The 19,518-nt window shown below is 32.1% G+C and overlaps 1 protein-coding gene across 3 annotated transcripts in view; it reads right to left on the reverse strand.

Annotated features, from left to right (window-relative positions):
• The window catches only part of LOC143224696 (mothers against decapentaplegic homolog 6-like), a 30,129-nt gene extending 20,181 nt beyond the window's left edge, over positions 1–9,948 (reverse strand). The window contains exons 1-4 of one of the 3 annotated variants that reach the window (XM_076452891.1): positions 9,828–9,948; positions 9,189–9,659; positions 1,274–1,327; positions 806–883 (exon numbers count right to left, since the gene is read on the reverse strand). In XM_076452891.1, coding sequence (XP_076309006.1) covers positions 806–883; positions 1,274–1,327; positions 9,189–9,591 — 535 coding nt within the window. In that variant the 5' untranslated portion in view covers positions 9,592–9,659; positions 9,828–9,948. Of the gene's footprint in view, positions 1–805; positions 884–1,273; positions 1,328–9,184 lie in introns of all 3 variants that reach the window. The other 2 variants (XM_076452890.1, XM_076452892.1) reach the window with 2 other exon arrangements.
• Between the last annotated feature and the right edge of the window lie 9,570 nt (positions 9,949–19,518).

A 19,518-nucleotide genomic window follows, 5' to 3' on the forward strand; every position in this document is an offset into this window, starting at 1 on the left:
GAGAAGTTAGGTTAACAATACTGGTCCTTTTCCATATAGCAAACACGAGAAGTTAGGTTAACAATACTGGTCCTTTTCCATAGAGTAAACATGAGAAGTTAGGTTAACAATATTGGTCATTTCCATATAGTAAACATGAGAAGTTAGGTTAACAATACTGGCCGTTTCTTTCAGAGTGATTTCAGTTAAACATTTGTGAATTCCACGAGTTATATTTCATTTATCGATACAGGTTCTAATTTTCTCACTTCACGTTTCACTAAAACCGTTTCCTACCTTCTATGTACAGAATCGGAGACTATTTCAGTTCTAGTCATGTAATATTTATATACAATTTCTCTGCCACTTTTTACTAGCTATGATCAGAATGTAGTTATTGTTTCGTGAACTAAAAATGATAAGTGTTAGAAATCTCGTCGTGTTTTTCTTTCCTGGTGTATTTAAATAATATGGATAATTTGGTACGGAAAGTTTCTCTTTCATCAATACAAACGAACTATCTATGTTTACAACGAACTACAATCACAAGTTTTTTTAACATATATATTACTTAATAAGGGACAATTTCATAAAGAAAATATAATATATTACTTTAAAAAAACAAAACGTGGAAATACAAGAACTAGAAATGTCACTTCATGTCGCTTCCCAGTGACTCAGCAGTGGTATGAAACCGGGTTACAACACCCATCGCTATCACACCCCAGAAAGCCCTTATGCAGCTTTGTGCTTAACAGCAATAACAAATTAAATGTGTACGGCAGGTATTTAATATTAATGGAAGCGATCAAGAAATTATACTCACCAGGTGGATGGCTGCGATAAGACCCGTACTGATTTGAGCCTCCGGTTTCCATGGAAACGGGCTCTCGTGGCGCTCGATCTGAATTCAGAAAAGAGCTTGTTTTAGAACAAAAGGAATCTCGTGAGAAAATCACGTTAATTAACAAACTATTATTAGTTTACCACAAAAAATATTTAAATACTCTTTTAGCACCACCTACTGTTACATATTGTACACTAATGCGTTAGGACTAAATCAGTGTAAGTACGTTGTTGATGATATAATCACTTCTACTGATACAAATTAATTAATAACACTATAAAAAACATACGTCTCGAGTTGCTTGGTAACATTAAATGTTCATCAAATTGTTACTTTTTTTTTGGAAAAGAAATGTTTACTTAATTTATTATTTATTAATTGAAGTCCACCTCCCACAAACCATCGACTGACTTGTAACACTTCTAGAAGTATAAAAATTGTGCTCACCTTTTGGACTGACAAGATCTTGTGGATAAATAGTGTAAGGTGGCGGGGGAGACTCTGGAAGAGGACACCAAAAGACAAATAAAACATTTCAAGTTACGTTCAGACACTACATGTGGTGTGTTTCTGATTCGATATATGTTATGGTTTTACTAACAACGTTATTTCTAAAAACCATAGATTAGTTCATATAACAACAAGAAGATCTCTACAGTTACTGATACACATCCTTTAAGAACCTGTCAAATATTAAACTTAAATATACAACCTAAGAAATCTGATATCAAGTTTTTAAAAACTAGGAAAGTTTCAAAATGTAGTCTTAAAATACTGTTTACAAAAATAACAGTTACACCAGATTATAAACAAATAAAGTGTAGCTGTGAAACAACTTACACTGAAACAGTCAATAAAGTAGTACAATGTAAAAACACATCAAAACAGTCATAAACTAGAGAACATACATCACTATTAATGTTAGATTCTGTTGTCAGAGGTTATGAGGTATTGTTGGCCCCTCTGTTGTAACAGATTACAGGGTACTGTATGAAACAGAAATGTTTACTTTAAGTACTAGCATACTATTTAATAAAGGCTTCTGTAGAAAACACGAATGTTTATTTTAACTACTAACATGCTACTTAATAAAGACTTTTATAAGAAACAGCAATGTCTATTTTAACTACTTACATGCTGCTTCATAAAGACTTTTATACGAAACAGCAATGTGTATTTTAACTACTTACATGCTGCTTTATAAAGACTTTTATACGAAACAGCAATGTGTATTTTAACTACTAACAAGTTGCTTTATAAAGACTTTTATACGAAACAGCAATGTGTATTTTAACTACTAACATGCTATTTAATAAACTTTACGAAACAGCAATGTTTATTTTAACTACTAACATGCTACTTAATAAAGACTTCTGTACGAAATAGCAATGTTTATTTTAACTACTAACATGCTATTTAACAAAAGAATTCTGTATGAAATTTTGTTAACTTGTCCATAGGCTCAATAAAACCAAGAACTATTCACCATTTACTTACTAATACATATTACTTCTCAAGTACATCATAAAATTAGTCATGTTTTATCACGTATAACATCAGTATACATTTAGATTTTTACAATAGTTAGTTTGTCTTAGAAAACATATTGTATCGATGAATTTAAACGAGATAAGGACACATCTGGATACTGTGGTTCATGCCATACCATTGATTTTTGAACCAATTTCTCACGAACGTGGCATTTTCTGTACACTATAGTAAAACAATAAACCCGATTTTCTTCAAAGCTGACAAAAAACATTACAATAATCCATACTTTAAAATCGCTTTTAAAACCAGGTGTGGGCCGATAAATGAGCACCGGAATATTACGTTATCGGTTATCGACGGTTTCTTTTGTTGAAATCGGTAATTTATACAGGAATTTTCACTTGTTCTTGCTGCGACCTACACTGCTCGAAGTTCGGATTTTTCTTATGATGACCATGTTACGGTTACACAACTCTGGCAGTGGCTACAAAGGCCACTGCTGTCACGGTTACACAACTCTCACCATGGTTACAAAAGCCATCCTGTCAAGTGAATGTTCTGTGTACTTACATCAAACAGAATACGTCTGTGCTGGTTTCCTAATATTTAGAAACACCTAGATATTAATTCAGTGAAACAGTTCAATAACAAAATTATTTTTACTAGTAAAACATTTTTCAACCCATAACGAACTTCAGTTGAATTCTAGTCCAATATCTCTGTCCAGAAAACACATGCCACCATGGTTACGGTCGATGCTGCGAACAAAGGCTGACACTGGTTTATAATGATGAACCCCCCTCCCTTTGAAGCAGAAAGTCGTCCTCAGGTTCACTTTTATAGAGAAAGATGAATATTTTTATGTGGTAAAGTTAACTATTATATGTCTAAACACATTTATTAGTATAACCAAATGACATTTAAATTAGTATGTATTATTGCACTGCTAAGCCTTTGTAGACGTACTAAAATAAATTTTTTTATGACTATTATCCACCCAATTCCTTCAAGTCAGTAATATTCAGCAATATTTGTAATATATACTTTCAATATAAACATCACATGTCAATTAAATTTTAAATTTTTAGTACTTTAAATTACGTTACCCACACTAACAATAAACATTGGTACCGCCCTCAAAAATCTTATATAAAACAATCTTACTGCTATCCGTACCAGAAAAACATTTAAAAACAAAATACGGGAAAAATGTATCAACAATTATATATCAGTACAATTCTAGATATCATACAAATAAATAACGTAACCAGTTCTATAAACACATAGATAACTACACAAATCTGTTGCTGAATAATATAACCAGTTCTATACGGGCGCAGCTAACTACAGGAATATCCTACTACATAATGTAACCAGTTCTATACGGGCGCAGCTAACTACAAGAATATCCTACTGCATAATGTAACCAGTTTTACATACACATAGATAACTACAGGAATATCGTACTGTATAATCTAACCAGTTCTATATACACTTAGATAACTACAGGAATATCGTACTGAATAATCTAACCAGTTCTATATACACTTAGATAACTACAGGAATATCGTACTGTATAATCTAACCAGTTCTATATACACTTAGATAACTACACGAATATCGTACTGTATAATCTAACCAGTTCTATATACACATATAGAACTATGTATAGAGTTATCTATATACACATAGATAACTACAGGAATATCGTACTGTATAATCTAAACAGTTCTATATACACATAGATAACTACAGGAATATCGTACTGTATAATCTAAACAGTTCTATATACACATAGATAACTACAGGAATATCTTACTGTATAATCTAACCAGTTCTATATACACTTAGATAACTACAGGAATATCGTACTGTATAATCTAACCAGTTCTATATACACATATAGAACTATGTATAGAGTTATCTATATACACATAGATAACTACAGGAATATCTTACTGTATAATCTAACCAGTTCTATATACACGTAGATAACTACAGGAATATCGTACTGTATAATATAAACAGTTCTATATACACGCAGCTAACTACAGGAATATCTTACTGTATAATATAACCAGTTCTATACGGACGCAGCAAACTATAGGAATATCCTACTGCATAATGTAACCAGATCTTTATACACTTAGATAACTACAGGAATCTATTGCTGTACAATATAACCAGTTCTATACGGACGCAGCTAACTACAGGAATATATTACTGCATAATCAAACCAGTTCTATATACACATAGATAACTACAGGAATATTGTACTGTATAATATAAACAGTTCTATATACACATAGATAACAACAGGAATATCTTACTGCATAATCTAAACAGTTCTATATACACATAGATAACTACAGGAATATCTTACTGTATAATCTAACCAGTTCTATACACACATAGATAACAACAGGAATATCGTATTGTATAATCTAACCAGTTCTATATACACGTAGATAACTACAGGAATATCGTATTGTATAATCTAACCAGTTCTATATACACATAGATAACTACAGGAATAATGTACTGTATAATCTAATCAGTTCTATATACACATAGATAACAACAAGAATATCTTACTGTATAATCTAACTAGTTCTATATACACGTAGATAACAACAGGAATATCATACTATATAATATAAACAGTTCAATATATACGTAGATAACAACAGGAATATCTTACTGTATAATCTAACCAGTTCTATATACACATAGATTACTACAGGAATATCGTACTCCATAATCTAACCAGTTCTATATACACGTAGATAACTACAGGAATATCGTACTGCATAATCTAACCAGTTCTATATAAACGTATATAACAACAGGAATATCGTACTGTATAATATAAACAGTTCTATATACACATAGATAACAGGAATATCTTACTGTATAATCTAACCAGTTCTATATCCACATAGATAACTACAGGAATCTATTGCTGTACAATATAACCAGTTCTATACGGACGCAGCTAACTACAGGAATATATTACTGCATAATCTAACCAGTTCTATATACACATAGATAACTACAGGAATATCGTACTGTATAATATAAACAGTTCTATATACACATAGATAACAACAGGAATATCTTACTGTATAATCTAACCAGTTCTATATACAGATAGATAACTACAGGAATATCTTACTGTATAATATAAACAGTTCTATATACACATAGATAACTAGGGCAGTCTCCAACTGTATAATGTAACCAGTTATATATAAATGAAGGTAACTAAAGTAAGTCAATTCTATATAATGTAACCAGTTCTATATTAATACAGGTAACTAAAGTAAGTCAGTTCTATATAATGTAACCAGTTCTATATAAATGCAGGTAACTAAAATAAGTCAGTTGTATATAATGTAACCAGTTCTATATAAATACAGGTAACTAAAGTCAGTTCTATATAAATTCAGGTAACTAAAGTAATTCAGTTCTATATAATGTAACCAGTTCTATATAAATGCAGGTAACTAAAATAAGTCAGTTGTATATAATGTAACCAGTTCTATATAAATACAGGTAACTAAAGTCAGTTCTATATAATGTAACCAGTTCTATATAAATAAGGTGAGTAAAGTAAGTCAGTTCTATATAATGTAACCAGTTCTGTATTTGATTTCCATAGGATACTCTTACTTTCACCTGCTAACTACCATTAACAATAACAATCTATTCAATGTTACATTTTAGAGGTTATCTTAAACAAACCACGTGGACTGTATAATTAGCGTGGTGGGTCTAATCTATATTTTTATTTTGTTCTTTCTAGTTTCATCTAATTTGCATCTTCACCTGGTTGTTAACAATCAAACTTATTATTGAATATTGTAACGATCGGTTTCCTTCCGGTCTGGGAACGTGGCGACGTGGAAGTTCGCAGCCACACTGGCGAGAGTTGATAATTGTCCACACACATGTAGCCGACATCGGCGCCACATCCTAATTGTGGTTCGCTCGTTAAGTAAGCTACACTTCATAGACAGTGCAATAAAGGTGTACAAACATTTGGCGTCTGTCTGTCCACTCACGTGGGACATGCATGCAGGTAGTGAGGTCAGAGGTTAGTCCCCATTCCTCCAACTCCTACCACGGGAAGTTCCCAACTGGTCACCAATAATAATCGAGGTTATAATGGGGTTTGCTGCTTTACTTTTGTTACTTGTTTAGTTTTAGCAATTTTTTCAGTCAAAGCTAGCAGTTTTTTTAGGATTTGTTTTGTTCCTGCACAGTTCAACAAATTAAACCTGCTTACAACGAGTTAAACTTTATGTTCCATAATATCAATGTTATTCAGCCAACTTTATTTAGAGTTGAAAAATAATTGTCTCTTTACATTGATTATAATTTCGGCAACTAATTATGTATATATATATATATTTTAAGTTAAAAGTTAAATTAGAAGTTGAACATACATCCAGTTCTACAGAAAGTACTGCCTACGCTAATCAGCGCGCCACACCGTCGCTCGTGTTACCCGCTGGGGCTCGAGAACACACTATTTCATCAAGCGACCTGTCTTACCTAAAACACAGTCCAATTTGTTCGAAGTACAATCAGAACGAGCAAGGCAAATAAATTTAAACTGTGTCCACATAAATTTTAAAACTCGAGAAATTAATTACCTCAATACTTTATTCAGTAATAAACTTGTTTCACCAAAAATAAGAAGGCTTTCGTTAAAACTTTCTAGTTTTATAAAGAAAGGTCAAATGTTACAAATAAGTAAATCCTACACTTGCGTTCTATACAAGTAGAAGAAATACTATAAAAACATACGAACTTTAGTACAACTAGCAACGAACAATAGAATAATGTGATAAAACTGTGGGTTTAGCTATTTATCTTCTATTTTCAGATACGTGAAAGCTTTGTGTAAATGAAAACACCCAGAACACTCTAATATCCTTTCGTGTTTTATTTCGTTTACGTCAACATCAGTGTTGTTTTTCTTTACTTCCACCGACAAGGACGAGAACCTTCGATAGGCGGGTTACTTTCGACATAACAATGTAGAAGTAACGCCTCACCTGTGCCAAACACGTAGTGACAGAACAAATCAATGGTGTGGCGTCTCCTAGACTATCACCATCTACACATATTAATTCACACCAATCACGCTGACGAACAGAATCACGAACAGGCTGTGTGTATAAACATGTTTGCAATACGTATCCTAGTTTAGAATCAGTAGATATTTCTTGTGTTGGTAACTGTGATTGTGTTTTATACATATTTAGGAATCATTGAAACTTGGGAAACGTAATAAGTAACCTTGAAACTAAGCCTATAAACGTTTCTCACTCTAACGAAACTTAATTTATACTGTTGTTTCACGAAGTTGTGTCGGTGGGCTATTGTTTTTCTGCCGTTAGCCCTCACCAATCGGATGTTTTACACATTTTCGTGAGTACAACATAAATACTGCGTAACAGTGGCATGTGTAATTACAGTAGTTAACATGTATGTAAAAAATTAATGAATATCACAGATTTCAAACTTTTGTAGATATTAAAATGGTTCTTATTTTCTGTTACTTAAAATAATAATAAGGTTAATGAGAAACTTGTATTATATGCAAATTATCGTTTTTAAAAGAAAAACGTTGACTAAAAACTAATTTTCAACATATTTCATTATAATATGATACAATTAGTTTTGTTTGTTAACACTAACGTTACGATAAGAGCGACCAAGTATTCACTCTAGCCTACTCGGCCTCGAACAATCACTATTCTAATGTGATACTCCTTTCTACTTCACCACCAACAAAAAACCAGAAGTAATAAGTCAGATTTGTCCAACAAAGAGGACTTGAATGTTCTACAGATTGGAAGAAAAACTGGAAACAGAATTATAAGAAGTTTATATTTTGTTTCCAATTCACGCCAGTCATTATTTGTCTAAACTAGACATTGATAAAAAGAAATTACAGCCAAATAACTTCAGACAATATTATGTGTTTATGTCCTTTGTTTTTTTACTGACAATGATAATTCTAATTCGTACAATAATACGCCATTGTGGATTTAAAGTAATATTTGTAATTGAAAATATACAGAACATTTAATATGTTCATAGATTTGTTTCCATATTAAATTCGTCCTCGGTGTTCACATATGGGTGTTTTCTCATAGCAAAGACATATTAACAAATCTTCTGTATCCACCAAAGGGAATCGTGTAAATGTATGTATATTTAAAAAGAATAAAGTGTTTTTTTTTAAGATAAAAGATTACACAGCTTCTAAAACGTTAATGTAAAAAGTGAGGGAGGAATTAGGTTATTTCGTTTTCTAATAACAATAAGCAATTGTTCATATCAGAACTTTTCCAAATCTTCGCTTTAAATAAATAAATATTACTTTTGTTTTTCCAGTTACGAATTACAGTTCTTGTCAGCCCATATATATTACAAGTAATATGGAACCTTATATGAGGAGTGATACTTGCGAAGGGAAAGTTAGACTGTATGACATTGCAATAAAAACTGGATGAGTGGTGTGCAGAGGGTGTATACCTCCTGTGGGTGGTAGAGAAATCCATGGTCACCACTACTCATAACTTAAATTGTAGAAGTATTCGGTTCGTTCACTGGAAGAGTAGTAACATAAATTCTAATGCACGTATTTTAGAAACATTATGTTAACCTTGGTAACTACGTAAGTTAAATAATTCGTACAACTAACTTATAAACCACAGACTTATTCTTACTTATTCAGTACACTGATTATTACTAATTGCTCATTATCTTGAAAATTCAATAAGCTTTAAAAACGTATGAAGTCACAAATGGACAATAAGAATCCATCTGACATGAGAAATGAAGTCATACCAACCAGGTTTATACAGCCTACTCCAATGGAACGGGTTACAACAAATGGAAGTAAGTTCATTCGCAGATTCACACCAATGAAGACTCTTCAACTCGAAAGGTTGCCAAACGTCGGGCCACCTCCACAACTGGCAGCAGATAACATGTGGCTGACTAGTCCGTCGCCCGAGACGCAAATCTCCGCGTGGAACAAGCACGCACCCCGACGGCTCAGCCCCATGGCTCTCGACAGCTTGTACAAGAGCCTCCAGTTGGACCTCTTTAAGTCTTTTTAACACAGAATGCACAACTGATTTCATTTCCTGATGATTTTCCATTTTACACACGGCTTCATCATCGGCAACGGTCAGTACTATCCGCTGTTTCCACAACCGTTTCACTAAAGCGTTCCGCCTAGACCGAAACATGAACGTGCAGCATAATTCGTGAGAGTTCTCTGCCTTTCTGCCTGTGGTGGCATTCACACCCGTGTTGTCTGAAATAATGCTTAAATCATACACTGAAAAATAACGTTTACCCTAGTATTAAGATAAATATTAGCTGAATATTTTAAAGAATACTTAAATATTCAAAACCATGACAAGGAGTTAACACTTCACTCCAAAACACTGGCCACTCAAATCAAAACTGTGTCAACACTCACCATGTCACAAACAAACGAGTCTAAACAGATTTCACATTTTACATTCGAACACGTTTAGAACCTCACGTCGTATCTACATCGTCGCTTCCACAAGCCTGAAATACCACTAAGCACAGTGGGCTTTCCCAGAAGGAGGGTATTGGTATTACTAGATGTAACAAAAGATACTTTGTAACTCTAAATACCAGATTATTTGTTTCAGTATTTTCGTTTTTAAACTTAATTTAATTAATTAATTTAATCTGTTGAAATTCTTTAACAAATTACTATACTTCTTTGAACACGAATCTATCATAAATACCAAAATTCTTACTTAAATTACCTATTTCATAATGGAATCAACCATGATGTAAGTGATTGGGCAGCTCCAGCTATTCTTAGCTGCTATTGGCTAGATTCGCGTACATTCGTGTCTAGACATTTTGGCGCGGCAAGGAACAGATGCGATTGTTACGCAAATAATAGATCAAATTATTCTCTGAGATTTCGTACAAATATGTTGAGAACTTTAGAATTATATATATGTCAGCCTAGTCATTTTCAAACAGTTTCCGAAAGAATAAAACACTTGTTGAAATCCTTTGAATTTACCCTTTTTGTTACGATTCAGAAGTTACGTGGCTTTTCATTAAATTACGATTTAATGTCACTACAAACATATTAGTAACTATATGTTACTTCCCTCCACTAAAAGCTGTTTGAACTGGACACACACCTAATTAGCTAATATTATAATAATATATACTTATTATAACATGACAAGTTTCTTTAAATAATTCTGAAATTATATAAGTTATTATCTTTACTCGTTTGCGTTTTGTTTGTTTGTTTTTCGTGGGGTGATTAGAATTTAGTGATAATCTCTTCAATATTTTTAAGTGGGTTTGTTTGTTTTGAGGTTAAGCACAAAATTGCATGAGGGGCTATTCCTGATCTGCCCACGATGGGTATCAAATCACGGTTTCTAGCGTTCAAAATCTGCGGACATACCGCTTTGTTATTAGGGAGCACTTTGCGTGAGCCATGTTTTGTTTGTTTTTGAATTTTGCGCAAAGCTACACGAGGGCTAACTACGCTAGAGGGGTCCCAGTTATTCATTGCCACCTACTGCCAACTTTTAGGCTACTCTTTTACCAACAAATAGTGGGACTAACCGTCATATTATAACGCCCCCAAGGCTGAAAGAGCAAACATGTTAGGTGTCACGGGGATTCGAACTCACAACATTGAGATAAAGAAGCAGAGCGTCCTACCCACTTGGCGGATACTTGCGCAAGGCTACTCAAAGGATAATAATCCGTGACAGAGAAGGCAGCCAATCAAAATCAACCAATGCAAGCTCTTGTCTAACCTAATAGTGTTTGTCACCTTTATAACGAGCCCAAAGTGCAGAGCACGACTTTTTTTCAGGTAATGAGACACGAATGTCAGACTCATAGTTCGACACGCTTGCCTTTCTTTCAGGAAATAAATTTTTATGTTTGCTGTAAAAAGAGAAAATTAAAATCCTGACACAGAACATACGTTAAGAGTTTCAAAATGATTTGATATTGCTTTCTGGTGCTTAATCGAGGGGACTTATAAGGGGAAATCCAGTTGATATGAAAGTAAAGTGTGTGGTTTGTTTGTTTTTTTATATAGTAAAGTCACCTCGGGATATCTGCTGAGTCCACCGCTGGGAATCGAACTCCTCAGTTTAGCGTTGTAAGTCCGTAAACGTACCGCTGTACTAGCAGAGCACGTAAAAGAAAAATACCTGGTTTGAAATCAATGTTGGTGCAAAGTAAAACTCGCAAAATGGTATTAGAATTTAAAAGAATAGTTTCTATTTAAAGTTTTACGATTACGACAGTGTTTAGTTTGTATTAAAACTGGTGAGTTAATATTCGGTGACTAACTTTAATCTTGTTATAAAATAAACAAATTGAAGCAACAAAACAACACAGATGAGGCCTGATTGTGAAGGCCTTTACCTCTTCTAGTGCGCTGAGATTTACTTTGAATATTTATTTAATTATTACGAGAGGTCGTGACTTTTCAGTTTTCCTAAGAATCTTTGAAATATGTCTTTTTACCAAGTTTAATGAAGTTATATCTTTCGACCACAAAAGAAATCATTCACAGATAAATAAGTATAAATAGAAATCAAGCTTTTACCAGATTTTACGCCTACAACATTCGTGCGTCAAGTGATTAAATTAATTGAAGACAACTTCAATTTCACTTTGGAGGTATCAGTTCATATATTTAATATATTAATCATATATATATATTGTGTTTTTTTTATTTGTTATGTAATTGTATGTCACAGATTCTCTATTTGTTTTTTGTCAGAGTTAGAATTTTAGGTGTTTACGAGTTTTGAGAAAAAGACATTTTATTCAATTTTGAGCTTTATGTATACGAGGTTACATAGTACGTTACATATATTAAGTATTATAAATAACAGGGTGAAATACGTACTAACTGACACGAAATGTTTAAACTTCATTAAAACAACGTAATTTTAACAGTAACCATATATTTCAAAGTTATAACTTGAACATAAACTTTATCTCTTGCTTTTGTAATTATACCAAACATTTTTCTTAAACAACATTTACAGTTTACTTTCCACCTACCAACAAATAAATATCTTAAGGTGACACCACTCTTCAACACCCTCCATCTCATCGACCACGAGAAAACCTAGACAGTCCAGCAACTTCCATATTTTGACCTTTCACCCTTTTAGAATATTCAACATTGTCTAAAGCGTCAACCTGTCAAGGTTATTTGAGACCGACTTAATTAATAGGCTAGGTATAATTAACCAAGATGTCTTACAAAGTAGAAATAGGGTTATGTTAAATTAGGAAATTCCCCATAGTTCAGTGTTTACATACATATTTTGGTTGAGATTGGCCCGATAGACTTCAGAGGAGTTAGGGTACACAAACAGACACATTTCGTCTCTCCCTCTATTTATATGTATATATAGGTTTTGGAAAATAAACGGTGATATTACAGTTCCAGTCTGTATTTCTGTGCACCAAATTATTTTTACAAATCAAACACAAAGAACAATAAACACCCAATAAACTCACATGCATACTTTAATACAGTCACACGTATATTCTCATAAAGTTACATGTGTATTTTAATAAGGGGTCACATATACATTTTCAAAAAGTCATATATATTTTAATAAAGTTATATGTGTATTTTAATAAGAGGTCACACGTATATTAGGATATTTATAGTTTTCCACAACTAACACTGATTATCTCACAATATTCCAAACGATATCAAAGTGAGGTGGTAAGTTTTAATAAAGTTTATCGCCAAATCCAAAAATACACTGAGATGTATGGATTTCATTATTCTGAGTTTCTTCAACCTACATCGTCCACCAGTAGCAGAGCGGCATGTCTAAAGACTTACGACGTTAGAAACTGGGTTTCGAAACCTGTGGTAGGCATAATACAGTTAACCCTTTGTGTAGTTTTGCGCATGACTACAAACAACCAATCAAATCAATCTATTTCTTATCATTTCCTGTCTTCAGGATACACATTGCAACATATACATTAAACAAATATAGGGTTACTTTTTGAAAAGAGAAATTCATGAAGATAAATCTTATCAGAAAATATCCGTATACTATCGTAACATTAACGGGCTATTTTAATATATGTAGTGTAAATAATTCGAAGTTCGATCCGCATAAACGGTAACACTAATTTATTTCCTTACGCAATGCTGTTATTTGTTTGTGAATAATTTTAGGCAGCATTTAAAAATGACAAGCTAACCTATACTAACATAAATAATGAATTCGGTTTTACAGCATATGGGTATAACATAGATCTACAGACACCATAAAATCTTACTGACAGATTCACTTTATCTATGATTCCAAACATTTCGGTATATAACCTTTTGATATTTCGCCAACTCCGTATCTATAATCTATTCCTTGTTCTATCTATTTCATTAAGCCTATCCTTCATTAATATTGCTAAATATCGAACTTAACTTAAAGCGCCCTCTACTTGGAATTCAAATTAGGATATAAAAATATAGCTTATCATAATAATTTAAGTATGTAGTAGCTTAATTTCTTCCCGTATACAGTATTATAAGAAAGAAAAAGAAAAAGACGTTCACGATTTCGTTTAAACAGCAAACTAAATTAATCATAAGACATAATTATTTTCAACACTGCATTCTTTATCCATTATCTCACGGATTTTTCAAGGATTTACCTATTTCCGATGAGCTGGCCGCTTTTTTAGCCGTAGGAGCGTTGTAACGATACGATCAATCCAACTGTTCGCGGTTAAAATAATATTGAAAGAGTTAGCTTTTGGTGGTGTTAGCTACCTGCCTTCCCTCTAGTATATCGCAGCTAAATTAGGGACGGCTAACACAGATAGCTCTCGAGTAGCTTTGCGTAAAATTCGAAAACAAACAAAACCATTGTCGACGACGCATTTTACTCAATCCAAAGGTCATTGGATTAAGTAAACACAAGAATTTGAGTAGAGGTCAAAATATTTTTAATACAAACCGTTTGCTACAACAACAGCTGTTATGGCGTGGGTGTTTTTTTTTTTTTTTTTAAGCTTGGTAAAGGTGTTCACACGATAACTTGAACTGACCAAATATTAATAAAGCAGTTATAAAATTAAGCATTCAACAAATGTTTATATAAATAAGTCAATTTAATTTTAAAAGTTCAAATATTTAAATCATTACATTCAGAGCACGCTTGATATAGTTGTAATATTTTCTTTAAAACTAGTTTAATAAGATTTGCTTTGAATATTGGTATACATTACCACCTTGAAGCATGGAAATTTGTTTGATAACCAATTAACTAATAAACGCTGGTTGATAAAACTACAATTTTCCTTATTACCCTGTCATTTCAGCTGTTAGAGTCGGTTACACTACATTCATTCCTGTTTTTCTTTTTTTGATTTCCATTTTATTCCAAAAGAAACGTATACAAATCTACTGATTAAACCCTGGCTTATTATTTTCTATATACTCTCTACACTTTAGCATCGAAAATTGTTATATATTGTCACACAGAATAAACAACATTTTTTAACCTTTTGAAGGACGTAGTAAATCTTTTTAATTAGCCCCTAACGTCCAAAAGTACAATTAGTTTCTTTTGTTAACTGTCACTAATGGTGGGGTATTTACTGCTCTAAAAAAAACTAAAACCAAAGGCACGTGTTGTGTGGCAACAGTATGCCAAGTATCAATAAACTTTGTCACCTGAAAATAAAATAAAAACGTTTTACAGATCAAACAATATAACACGTTCTCGGTTGAAAAGTATCGTATTTTGCTTGAGAACGGATTTTTAACGCTGCATCCATCCAACAGTTTTATTTAAATACAGTTAAAACAGAAGAAATAAATAATTGATTCTGACAGATCTACGCAATACTAATGGTTAATAATAATAGTGGGTCCGAGAGTGGGTTCAAGCAACAATAACGTTAATGGTTACTAAAGAGAAAAGACCACCGTGACCTCGCTGGCGACTGTGTCAGTGGCGAGACTATCTTTAAATTACTCCTCTTGGTCGAAGAGAGCAGTCGTGCGGGACTGTTTCTCTTATTTTTCCTCCATGCCGAAGCTTGGCTACTAAAAGCAAAGTTTTGACACTGATGACTAGAAGAATTTACCATCAGACTGGCTTCCTGAAACTAAAGAAATACACACAGTGACTAGGGGCGCCGAAGTGCTCGGTCTAGCCTAACCAAGCGTGCCAGTAATCAGGCGGTCGCCAGGGGTTCTGCTGGCAGCGCGCCATGCAAGAGCGTCGAAATTCTCAAACGGCATCTGATTCGGCGGCAGGGCCATTTGATGACGGCGCCAAGTCTTATCTGTCCCGGTAACACATGGGATAGCGGCAACAAAGTGAACCGAGAGAAATTAATATGTTGGTGAGCGAAGTATGGACGGCTTCACGTTAATACATGCCTGGACAAACTCGGAACTTTTCATACAAAAGAAATGTTTTGGAATAACAAAATAATAGAATTATACAAACATAGTCCCACTTCTACACATCTCGTGAGTATCTCAGTTGCAGTCACCCTGGTGACAAAAAGTCAACTTATTCATGTCAAGATAAAACCCACCAATACCACCTTTCCCAATAACCCTAACAACAGCTTGATTTATTTCACACAAGGATCGTTCACACCCATAAACACCAACTTTTCTGATAACCCTAAAAATCGATGAGAGTATCTTTAATATTTAAACTGTTCACATAATTAAACTAAACTCTCTAATGTTTAGTTTACCCTAGGATTTAAGCTACTGAAACTTAAAATAAAACATGATAGAATAAAGACGATCGGAATAACAAAAGAACGAAGGTAGAACTTGATTTCTTTTAATGATTATGAGTCTCTTATTAATAAGGGTTTGTGGCTTAGATTTATTACATCTCTCCCTGTTTTTACATTAAAACAAATTATCTCTATGGCAAACTAACATTCAATAAGAATCTTAAGTTACGAAATCGAAGTAAATTATGAATTTAAATGATGGCTAATTGATGTAAAATAAACTATTGTTGGATTATATTAATGATATCGAAGACTGTTGAGGTGATGACATAGTGATATAAAGAAGTTGCATCGGTATGACTTAATGATATAAAAAGTTGTATTAAGATGGCTTAATACGAGGCTAAATATATGCAGATTTAACATTACACCCAAACTGTAATGTATTTCTTTTTTAACTGTTTGTTTACTCACCCAAAAAACTCAAGTTGATAATTCATATTTCTTGTCAGCTGATATGATAGTTTTGGAACCAAAATTGAAGAATATCGATATATATATTTCATAAATTTATATTTACTACGAACTTGGGAAGATACAGATAAATATTCCATCAATGTATATTTACTACGATCTTTGCAGGATATATATATATTCCATATATGTTTATTTACTACGATGTTGGGAGGATACGGATATATTTTCCATACTTTTATTTTAAGAGGATCTTGAGAGGATATGGATATATATATTCCATAAATGTATATTTACTGCTATCTTGGGAGGATATGGATATATATTCCATATAAGTATATTTAGTAAAATCTTGGGAGGATATGAATGTATCTTTACGACGATCTTGGGAGGATATGGAAAAATATGTTCCATATATGTATATTTACTACAATGTTAGGAGGATATGGATTTATATATATATATATGTGTGTGTGTGTGTGTTCCATAAATATATATTTATTACGATCTTGTGAAAATATGGATATATGTTCCATATATGTATATTTACTACGATTTTGGGAGGATATGGATATACGTTCCATATATATATATATATATTTACTACCATCTTGAGAGGAATAGAAATAGATATTTTATACATGTATATCTACTTTGCTCTTGTGATACATAAATAAATAACCCACAAATATATATATATTATACTACGATAATGGGAGGATATATATATATGTATTCCATATTTATAATTGCTAATATCATGGGAGGGTTTTGATGTGTATTGCATGTATATATTTACTTCGATAATGGGAGGATATGGGTAAATATATATCAATTACGGTCTTGTGAAAATTTGGAGATATATTCCATAAATGTTTATTTGTCACGACCTTGTTAGGATATGAACATATATTTACAACGATCTTGGGAGGACATATATATATATATATTCGATATATGCATATTTACTACAATCTTCGAGCATATGAGTATATATATTCCATAAATGTATATTTACTACAATATTGGGAGGATACGGATATATTTTACATAAATGTATATTTATTGCAATCTTGAGAGGATATGAATATATATTCCATAAATGTATTTTTCCTGGATCTTCAGGATATATATATTCCATATATGACTATTTGCTACGATCCTTGGAGGACATGGATCTATATTCCTATGTATATATTCACTACAAAAATGGCAGGCTGTTGATATATATATTCCAAAAATGTATATTTACTACGATCTTGGTATGATACGTATATATATTCCATAAATGTATATTCAGTGCGATATTGGGAGTGTATGGAGTGTATATAATATATATTCCATATATGAATATTCACTATGATCTTGTGAGGATATTGATGTATATATTCCATAAAAGTATATTTACTACACTCTTGAGAGGGAATGAATATATATATATTCCATAAATGTATATTTACTACGATATTGGGAGGATATGGATATATATATTCCATATATTTATAATTACTACAATTTTGGGAGGATATTGATGTATATTGCATATACATATTTACTTCGATATTGGGAGGATACGGATATATATATATATTCCATGAATGTATTTACTACGATATTGTGAAAATATGGATATATATTCCATAAATGTATAATTATTACGCTCTTTGGAGGAGAGTGATATATGTATATATTCCATATGTATAGTTACTATGATATCAGGAGGAATTGTACACATCTTCCATAAATGTATATTTACTGCAATCTTGTGAAGATAAAGATATATATTCCATATATGTATATTTACTACGATCTCGGAAGGAAATGCTCACGTATTCCATAAATGTATATTTACTGTGATCTTGTGAGGATAAGGATGTGTATTCCATAAATGTATATTTACTGTGATCTTGTGAGGATAAGGATGTGTATTCCATAAATGTATATTTACTACAATGTTGGGGGAATACGAAAATATATTCCATAAATGTGGATTTATTACAGGCTTGGGAGAATATGGATATATATTCCAAAAAACGTTTCTATACTTCGATATTGGGAAGATATTGATATATATTCCATATACGCATATTTACTACGCTCATGTGAAGATATGGATATATATTCGATATATGTATATTTACTATGATCTGTTGAGGTAACGGATATACATTCCATATATTTATATTTACTATGATCTTAAGAGGATATGGATATATATATTCCATAAATATATATTTACAACGATATTGGGAGGATATGGTTACATATTCCAGTTAAGAATATTTTAATATGCTTTTGAGATATATTGGTATATATTCCATATATTTATATTTAAAACGATGTTGGGAGGATTTATATATTCCATATGTGTTTTCATACTACAATCTTGGGAGGAAATGGATATATATTCCACGTATAATTATTTGTTACTATCTTCGCAGGATATGGATATAGATATTTCATAAACGTATATTTACTACAATCTAGGGAGGACATAGATATATATATTTCATAAATGTATATTTGTTATGATCTTAAGAGGATATGTATATATGTATTCCATCTGTATATTTTAACAAATTTATATATTATTATAATTTGTTCTCGTTCAAGAAATTTGTTTATTATTGTTCTCTATTCACATTTAAATAATTTGTTTTATATTATTACTTTTGTTGACGTTAAAACAATTCCTTTATTAATATTATTATCTGTTCACGTTTCAATAATTTGTCATATATTGTTAATGTTTGTTGACATTCTAACAATTTGTTTTATATTACTATAATATGTTGACGTTCGAGAATTTTTTATTATTACCTCTTCACATTTCAATGACTTTCTTTATATTATTACTATTTGTTGATGTTGTAACAATTTTTTATGTTATTATTATTTATTGATGTACAAAAATT

The sequence above is a fragment of the Tachypleus tridentatus genome, chromosome 9 (genome assembly GCF_004210375.1).
Source record: "Tachypleus tridentatus isolate NWPU-2018 chromosome 9, ASM421037v1, whole genome shotgun sequence".
Taxonomy (NCBI): Eukaryota; Metazoa; Arthropoda; class Merostomata; order Xiphosura; family Limulidae; genus Tachypleus; species Tachypleus tridentatus.